Source organism: Galeopterus variegatus, unplaced genomic scaffold, assembly GCF_000696425.1.
Source record: "Galeopterus variegatus unplaced genomic scaffold, G_variegatus-3.0.2 Scaffold1937, whole genome shotgun sequence".
In the NCBI taxonomy this organism is placed as follows: Eukaryota; Metazoa; Chordata; class Mammalia; order Dermoptera; family Cynocephalidae; genus Galeopterus; species Galeopterus variegatus.
In genome coordinates, this window is record NW_007728048.1 from 125,417 (window position 1) to 135,087 (window position 9,671).

The window sequence follows — 9,671 nt, forward strand, 5'->3', positions numbered from 1 at the left end:
CCTACCACAGAAGGGAAAGCACTGATGACCTCCTGAGATCATTTAAACCAGTGGTACCCAACCACAGATGATTCTGCTGTCCCCAGGGAACATTTGGTAACACCTAGAGACATTGTTGGGTTGTCACAACTTGGAGGGGGCTACTACTGGGCATCTAGTGGTTAGAGGCCAGAGATGCTACTAAACATCCTACAATGCACAGGACAGCCCCACACAAAGAACCATCCACTCCAAAAGGTCAACAGTGATGAAGTTGAGAAACCCTGATTTAAAGCACAAGATCCCTTGAAATCTTCTGAGTTATGGAGGTTACAATGCAATGGAAGCCAATTTCAAGATTTAGACTTATATAGATAAGTCTGTCCAAGATTTTGACAATGTTATATGGAAGAAGTAATGAATAATATACTTCAATAGTAGGATTTTGAACCCTGCCTTAAGCTGTTATTTGGTACGTAGTATTTGTTTTACTTTAGTTCTGGTATAATCTTTCATACTGATGCATTTCATACATGGGCAAGTTAATTTAAAGTATTATTATAAACATCATTTCATACATATTATAAATATTTAAATCACAGATGCTCAGATTTAAAACACATAACCCCAGACAATTTCAAGATGATCCACAACCTTCTGCAATATTTTATTTTACCTTGGTATGGCTTGACTTCTATTACTTGACTTCAAAAGATCAAAGAGAGAATACACTTGCCGTGACATTCCCTTCCACTAGGAGAAAGATTCAAGTTGAAACCAACTTTCACTTAAAGCAAGCACATTGGATATATATACCCACTTTTCCAATTCTCAAGAATTTCTATGCTCAGGTTTGAACTCTCCCAAGTTTTTAAAAATGATCTATAAAATGGCTGGTAAGATACTTTATATTTTTGTCAACATCTTTTTTTCTATCCACTCCACTCTTCTCACTCTTCTTGATTACTTGCTTCTGTCCAAGACTTCCTCTAGAAGTTTTCCTAATTTGCAGCAACTTCTAAAAGAAATAGTTGTATTTTCTGAAGCAGAAAAAAATTTCCTGACAGTGTGTGTGTATGTGCACAGGCGTGAAGAGTGTATCCAGGAGGATGTGCATAATCTTCATTTTCTCCCCCAGGAAGAATAGTAACCAATAATATTTAAGTATTCTAATAGCATATGAACCAACAGAGCTAAATGAACGGCAACCTTGTTTACCACTGGAGCTATTTCTACTGTGTACATTTCTCTGCCAAGATACAGTTCTGGGAGGTATTTTTACGTTTGGTATGATTTCTAAGCTACAATTAAAGGATAGCAGTTAAATATATTTTAATGAGTTGAGACTTGTCAGACACTATTTAAAAATTATATCCCTAAACATTAAGTCAAGATTCCAAATGGAATCTGAAATCTTGGGATGGGTATTGTTAGAGGAACTTGTGTAGATCTCTGGGGCAAAAATCACCTGTAGGAGTTTACAAAAATATGCCCACCTAGTCAAAGGATCCAGTTTCTTCCAAAATAAAATGCATTAAAAAAGAGAGAGAGAGAGAGAAAGAGAAAATAAGAGTGAGAGAGAGAAGAGAGAACCTATAGATTAAGAGATTTAAAAAGACATGTCAAGTATATTAAGGACAAAGGAACTAACCACTAGAACCCAATACAGTGAAATAGAGCTAAATAAGTGAAGTTTCTCAAAACAGGACAGGAATGAATTTATAATAGGTAGCTGTAGATAGAGAAAGGAGAGGGAGGATCTTGCATGGGAGTAAATGGTAACTTTGACAACTTGGGCACCTACCAACTTGTGCACAGTGACCCTGGATATCTCTCAGCCAATGTACCTGTGCAGCAATTCCCCTGGGGAATAAAGGAACTTCTTTTGTTTCCGAGAAAGCCCTTGGAAGGAAACAAGCATGTTCTTATATTGAACAGCAAACAGATGGTGTCCAAATCAGGTCTCCCTCAAGCGCCCCATGTCAAATCTCAGGGTGTATGGCCATTGCACTTGAGACCCAGAGCAAAAAACCTACCACACAGCAATGGAGAAAAGTAAAGGGCACATATTCAGGACATCAAACCATATGCTAGAACTCCGAGATATTATCCCATCATTATTTTACAAAGTTCAGTGAATAACAAAAACCCAGATAAGAATATCCAACAGAAAACGGTTAAAATTATTTGGGACCCTTTATTTCTTGGAAGACATGTAGACATTAGAAAGGAGGTTTAGAATCTCTTGTTAAAGGGCATACGTATTGTGTTCATATCCCAGGGTGCTGTACCCAGCTACCATCTTTCTCCTTGAAGAGAGGACATATGACCTTGTTTTTTCACCACACTCTAATTGATGTGACTTACATAGTTCCATATACTTCTCTGTTTCTTTTTCTGACTTTATTTTCCTTCTACCTTAATTATTGATGTTGCCTTAGATTCAGCCCATGCACCTATTCTCTTCTCCTTCTGGGAACTCAAATACTCCCAAGGCTTCCACCATCACCCCTAAGCTGACAGATCTCAAATCCAAATTCCAGCTTCTTACTCCTCCCCATTTCTGCCTTCATGCTGTCCATTCTCACCTGGATATTACCCCTGTCCTAAACCAAACACATCCAAATCCATCTCCTAATTTCTCCATTTCTGTATGAGCCGCCACCACTTTCCTCAGTCCCTTGGGTTTTTAAACTAGGTGTCATTTTTAACTCATTTGTATCCTTCGTTACATTTAGTATGGAGGGTTAGGAATCTTGATTCTCATTTGATTTCTAGAATAGGGTTTTTAGGTAATACATGTGTGAGGCAACAGTCCCTGGCCAGGGGGCAAAGGCCCATAGATAACGTGGCAACAGCCCATCTAATCAACTCTAATCACTGCTTAGGTATGGGATTGTATACTTTAATGATTTTAGATTTAACAGGTGGTTGTCATACTGATCCTAATAAGAGATTTTAAGAATTGCTGAAGGGAAAGATGTAAAAAAATGTTTGCTAAGGGCAAGTTGTCTGTTGGTAGAAACTTTAGAGACAATTATACTTAGATTTAATTGTAAGAATGTAACTTTTGCTTAAATCATTTATGGAGAGGTTATATTTTAGATAATGATCAGTTTGACCAACTTAGCTTTTCATAAATTGTACTTTGGAATGTCATGTGATTTTACTGATGTTACTAGTTTCCATTGTTTAAGCTATATTTAGCCATGGATAACTTTTGTCACACTGCCCATGTCTTTGTGTCCTTTTGAAATGATTGAATCAACTGATTTTTCTTGTGAAACTTCCCTGTCTTTACAATAAAAAACAGAAGCTAACTTTGAATTGGGGCTGTACCCAGTTTTCTCCTTCTAACAGGAGTTTTGCTGAGGTGCAGTCCCTTCGGGCTTCTCATTGCATTCATGCTGCTTTGAGTAATCTTTTTTTCATCCCTGTTACAGTGAGAAGTGTAACAATTTCGCAAGTCAGTTCCATCAAGTCACCCAATTTTCCTTCCTGTTGTCTCAACAGCACTCTTACCCCGCACAGGTTGACCTCCTCAGCTCACAGCTGGATCACAGCAGCACTCCCCACCTGCTCACCTTCCTCCAAGGCTTACTGTTTCTCACTCAATCCAGTTAGCCCAGCATTCCCACAAGCATCTTTTGACTTTTGTCTCATCACTCTCCCATTCAAGAAAATATCTGTTTCTCCTTCATTACAACATCAAGGCCTTTCAGGGCTCTCCATAATGTACCCCTATCTATCAGAGCTACATTTTGACTACTTCTTAGTAACATGATTTACTCTTGTCATTCTTTGTCCTTGTTTGGAATTCCCTTGTCTGCACTTCTGCTTCCAAATCCTAGCTCCTCTTCAAGCCCCTTCATGAATAGCAACTTCTCCACCAACATATCACTCCCTTCTGATTGCCGTCCCTCCAATGATGTGTGTTGAGAAATGTAATAGTTGATGTTATGATGCTCGCCATTTCATATGTGTTCATTTTCTTTCTCCAAATACATGGCAGTCTCCATAAAAATAGAGTGATTGTTCTCCATTGCCCTACCATACACCCCAGGACTGAAAACCGTGAGTCATTTTTTAGAATAAACAAGTTAATTAATTTAATATTTAAATATATTTTGATTTTCCTTGGCTATAAAACCAGACACATAAATAAGTGATCTATAGCGAATAAGAGCATAAACAAAGCAAATGTAGAGATATACATTAGCATTTGATTTTTAAATGTTAAACATTAATTGTAAAACTATCAAATTTGAAAACCATTTCTTACCTGACTTTATGCAGCCTGATGACTTGCAAATACCATCTAGAAAAAGGAGGGTATATGCATAAATATTTGCAACACACTTTTTCTAATTTCTCCTTACCCTTTGTTCTTTTAAAAGCCACCAATTATGCAGCTCCTTAAAGCAAGAACTAAAAACTAAGTAATATATCATTATCAGTGGCTAGAAATGAATATAGGGAAATAAAATAGGCAAATTCTAAATGTGAAATTTTTATTATAAAGAAAAATGTTATTATATCCCCTCTATCAACTAAGTCATAGGCCTATTAAGTTGAAATAAGCAGTTGTTTTAATCTGGTAATCACTTTTTTCCCATTTAAGGAACCAATCTTTCTAATTTTTATTGTGAAAAACTTCCAAGACTCAAACCAGACTTCTTAAATTCCTGTGAAGCTCGTTTAGAATTTCAATGACACAACAAAAGTTGACTAATGATATTACTAAAGTTGGGAATAAAATTGTGCGTACTCCAATTAAATAAAATTATACATTAGGGGTGCCACAGGCCTCAACCCCGCCCCTCCCCCTTCCTACTTCTCCCCACCCTATTTCCTTCTTTCTTCCCCTTCCCTCCAACTGCTCCACAACAACATAAAATGTAAAAAAAAAAAAAAAAAAAAAATTAATTAAAAAAAAAAAAAAAAATTAATTAAAAAAAAAAAAAAAAATTAATTAAAAAAAAAAAAAAAAATTAATTAAAAAAAAAAAAAAAAATTAATTAAAAAAAAAAAAAAAAATTAATTAAAAAAAAAAAAAAAAATTAATTAAAAAAAAAAAAAAAAATTAATTAAAAAAAAAAAAAAAAAAAAAATTAATTAATAAATAAAAGAATTCTCATAAAGTAAGCATGAGTGCACTAAATATACTTGGAAATTCACAACTCAGCTCAGACATAAAAGACATTGTACTTTAGTCAAAGGTAATTGTTTTGACATACTGATGTTACATTTTATAAATGAATTTTTATATCACCCTCTTTAAGTGTCTCTACCCTTACTATATTTGTTAGGTAGATGGTAAAAACGGAAGACGAAGTCTTCATCCTCTTTTGGCTTTCTGTATGCACAGGTGTGGGAGGAACTCACCGTCATAGGTTGCATAAAGTGCTATCATCGTCACAGCTATGACAGTAAGGAGCAGGACAAGGACCGAGAGACTGATCTCCAGTGGGGTCCATCGCTGTTTCTTCTTTGGCTTTGGAGTGTTGATATCAGTTATATCCATCTGACTTTCTGATCTGCCCATCACCTAAAATCTGCAAAAAATGAAAATACTTATAATAACAAATAAATAGGTAAAAAGAGAAAATGTATATACAATTTTCCAAATGCTTAATGTGGCTGAATAAAAGTAAAAGGTTAATTTACTTTAAATTAGAAATAAAAATTTTCTGTTGAAAAATCAAAATTTTGATGCTGAAACAATACAGAAACAGATGAAGCTGACAGGTCCCAGTCATAACTTTTTGTTTTTTTGATATATCACTAAAGATTCCAGGCAAAGTTAGACAGAGACTTGGTTAAATACTCACATAGGGTTATTTCAACAGTTCAGAAGCAAATAATTGCTGTACCATCATTAAGAAAGTTTTAAATTCACCCTTTTGAACTCTGGACCAACGTCAAAGGTTAACTTTATATCTTGCTCCAGTAGCTTCCTTTATAAGCTCAAAAATCAATGAATAATATCTTGAGGTTTTGACTAAGCAATAATTTGAAATACAAATAGAAATAAACACTTGAGGTAGTTTATTTTAGTCATAAAAACAACTTTTATTTTTAGCTCAAAATTACTATTACTGCTGATATAGGTATCTATTAACTAGGTACACAACATTCTGAAACTGAGTGGTCTACACCCTGGGATGAGAGATATTAACCTTATTAATGTTAATGTTTCCTTGTGCAACTGAAGGAGGAAAAAAATACATGATTAAAAAAATAAATCTACCTTGCAGGTCAATTGTTAAGATATATATTTAATTTGTGTTTAAATTAATAATATTAATACCTCTACTAATGATAGCTGACACTTATTAAGTACTTCCCACTTGCCAGTCATGATTCTTAGTGTCTAATTCACTTAACCTTCATGAGATGGATACTGGTATTCCAATTCTATACTTCAGGAAACAGGGGCACAGAGAAGTCCGGTAACTTGCCCAAGGCTGCACAACTAGTCAATGTTCCTTGTAAAAAACACATTTGGTCATTGTTTGAAACAAAACTACCATGCAATAAAAGCTATTTTCTATCTTATTGCAGAAATTTAGGGGGAAAAATTAAGGAGACACAAGCCTAAATATTAAAATTTTAATATTAGTGTTAAATGTTTTTTAAGGGCCTAGTGATTGTTTATCAGTCACCAAAGCTTAGAACAGACTTCAGTTTTTTTTGCATGACTGCATGAAGACATCTTAAACTAACAGGTTAGCTGTTTATAGCTCAATACAGGTTAATCAGAACGTAGTTTTTTAGATGAAGTGACTGCCCAGAAATGCCCTTATAGTTAAAGATCTTTGCTGAATATACACAACTTCCTGAGGGTGTCTTTTATGGAAACTGAGGCATAGGAGAAAGTACAAACAGATTCTACATTGGAAGAGTTGTCAGGGAGATCCAGCAGGTAACTAGGAATTTAACCTCCCCAGTGAGTTATTAATAAGTGAACCACAAGTGGACTTTAAATTTCTGGATACAAGGTCTTAAGCATGATGTCTCCTTGATTACATGAGGCTATAAGCAAGGGCAGACGATCAAATAAAAATATTTTATCACACAATGAAAACTGTGTCTGCTCAATAAAAGTGGAATGTGATGTACCTGAATGTTAAAATATCTTACTTAATGGTTATGTAACTCATGTTGGCTTAGTCTCAGCACCTGGGGTTATGATATGGAATTGCATTGATCCTAGTCCTATTTTAATAGGGGTGGTGGTTGGCAAAGAAAAGATGGGAACAATTGTAACACCCGGACACCACACAGAGGTAAACAATAAAAAGAGTAATTTCCCCAGTCCCCCCAGATTTCAAGACTGGCCTAAAGAACATCCGAACATCAATCACATTTGCTTGACTATTTTCCTTTCTTAAATATTTCTCCCCCTACTCCAGTGATGTTTCAGAAGACAATCTAGAGAAATGTTGTACTGGTATAAAATGACCCACATCATTCTTTGTGTTCTTTCTCAGAAACGACTTATTGGTGTCTCTGTAAAGTTAAACTTGGGGCAGCGAACCAGGGCAGCCACGGGGTTAAATTAAAGGTGCTCTTGGGTACCCCGAGGTTTCCCTGGTTGAGTAAAGCTAGTAGGCAGGCATTTCTCTCTCCCTTCGGGTTACTTTACCCTGGCTTTTCTTCCTTACCCTTGAGATCGGGGTACCGGGGCAGCTGTGCTCTTAACGGTTAGGCACCTAAGGCTGCAGAAATAGTTACAGGGACATTAAGGCTGTGACTGAGGCTGTTTAGTCCTTTTACCTGCACCAAAAGAATATCATTTTTGGATCACTTCCAAACTTTCTCCATTTGCCCCTCTTGTAAATGCTCTGTAAATTCTTTAAAGAAGTCTTCTGCTCCTAAGTAGCATTTTTCAAAAGCATTGAACAAAGGCAGAAATGATGCAAGTTTAACCTCCTAATTAACTTTGTCATTCATTTCCAGTTAATTCTAGATGATTCATTGTTTTCTTTTAAGAAAATAGCGGTCAGAATCTTGAGCCTCAGGATCGAATGTACCATTAACCCCATGTAACCTGAATATCCAGCTCAACCACACCCAACCACATTTAAAAGGGGACAAGTAAACAAAAGAATACCAAAAATTATAAAGTTGATATTTGTAGTCCCATATAAAGCAGGATATGCAATTATTTATCTACATTCTTAAAATGTTTCACCTCAACTGGAGATGTGTTAAACAGTTTAAATCAAAAAGTAGACATCACCACAGAAGAAAATAGAGAATTAGGAGGTCTAACCCAACAAGAACCTTGCAAACTTCAGCTGGACAGCACAGCCCAAAGAATAAATTATTATATTGCTTAAGTATAAGCTGAATTTCAAAGCCACGTAAACCAGTAATTCTTATACCAATCGAGCATCACTTTATCAGAAAGGCAAATCACCAAACCCGGAAGATAACTGATTTGTTAAAGGGAAGTCTGTGTGTCTAAGCAATTTTCATCTCCACAGCTTATTACAACCTTAACTTATTTCTCCAAGTCCCTGAGTTTGTGCCATGCAATTACAGATTGCATTATGGAAACTGAGGCACAGGAAGAGGAGAAACAGGCTCCATATTCAGATTGTGTCTACGAGAAGCTGAGAAGATAAATGATCTTGTTTCCCGAAACTTAATTAGTACGTGTACCTCTGGCCTGAAATATGCACTTCTGGACACAAAGTCCCAACCACATTACTCCCATGTGTAGTGTTGCTCTACAACCAAAAACACAGCCTCAAGTCTAAGAAACTCCTTTTTTTTTTTTTTAAAGTGCTGGAACCCAGCAATAATGCAAGGGAATGAAGCTACACCCCTTCACAGAAGGTTTGCCGAATAGCAGCTTCCAAACGCTGACGCTGCATGTCAGGTACTAATTTTCTGTTTAATAAAATTGTCATGTGGATCATATATGCGGGAGGAACAGACTTGATCAAGAGGCTAAAGACGGATGTTCGATTATAATTACCCGTATTTTCAAGCAATACACACAGACTTGGAAGTGTTAAGTAAAGAGGGTCTTAAAACTTTCATCTACAAAAGAACACCCCCAACCCACGCCAACCAACCCTTGCGTGATTTACGCATAAATTACATAATAGGAAATCAAGGTTCAAAGCTAGACGGAGAGGTGGGACAATGAGAAGATTTTCAGGTTAAGAAAAGTAAAAATAGAAAAGTGAGTTACACACGAGGAGAAAATCCGACAGAAACCAAAATAAAAACAAACCTTGCTTTAAAAAAAAAAAAATCAGTGTCTGGGTGCAGCGGAATGGCAAATTCCCAGCCCCCAAATCAGCACCGCTGCAAATTGGTAGCGCTGATCCCGGGAACCACACATAACTCCTCGAGGCAGAGGCTGCAGGCAGCTATGGAAATGAACCTGGAGCGCCGACCTGACATCACTCGCAGAGCCCTCCCCTCACTCTTCAGGTCCCGGCTGCGGCTCCGGCCCAGGGCACGCCTCCTCCGCCCTCGGGTCCCTGTCCCACCGGCTCCAGCGCCCGGCGCTCCCGCCCTCCGAACCCTGCGCGCCCAGCTCGGCGGTGCCAGCTCGCTCTCCCGGGACTCACCAGTGGGATCCGGGAGAAGTTGGCGGCCGCTGAGCAGACACATCCCGGCCAATGAGCGCGCGGGGCCGGGCGGCGGCCGCGGGAGCCCCGCCGCGTGCG

At 37.4% G+C, this 9,671-nt stretch overlaps 1 protein-coding gene across 3 annotated transcripts in view; it reads right to left on the reverse strand.

Moving 5' to 3' along the window:
* The window catches only part of MME (membrane metallo-endopeptidase), a 148,352-nt gene that overhangs the window by 84,765 nt on the left and 53,916 nt on the right, over positions 1-9,671 (reverse strand). For 2 of the 3 annotated variants that reach the window (XM_008579682.1, XM_008579684.1), the window contains exons 2-3: positions 5,365-5,534; positions 4,262-4,297 (exon numbers count right to left, since the gene is read on the reverse strand). In XM_008579682.1, the coding sequence (XP_008577904.1) occupies positions 4,262-4,297; positions 5,365-5,524 (196 nt within the window). In that variant the 5' untranslated portion in view covers positions 5,525-5,534. Of the gene's footprint in view, positions 1-4,261; positions 4,298-5,364; positions 5,535-9,229; positions 9,419-9,671 lie in introns of those variants that run through there. The other variant, XM_008579681.1, reaches the window with a different exon arrangement.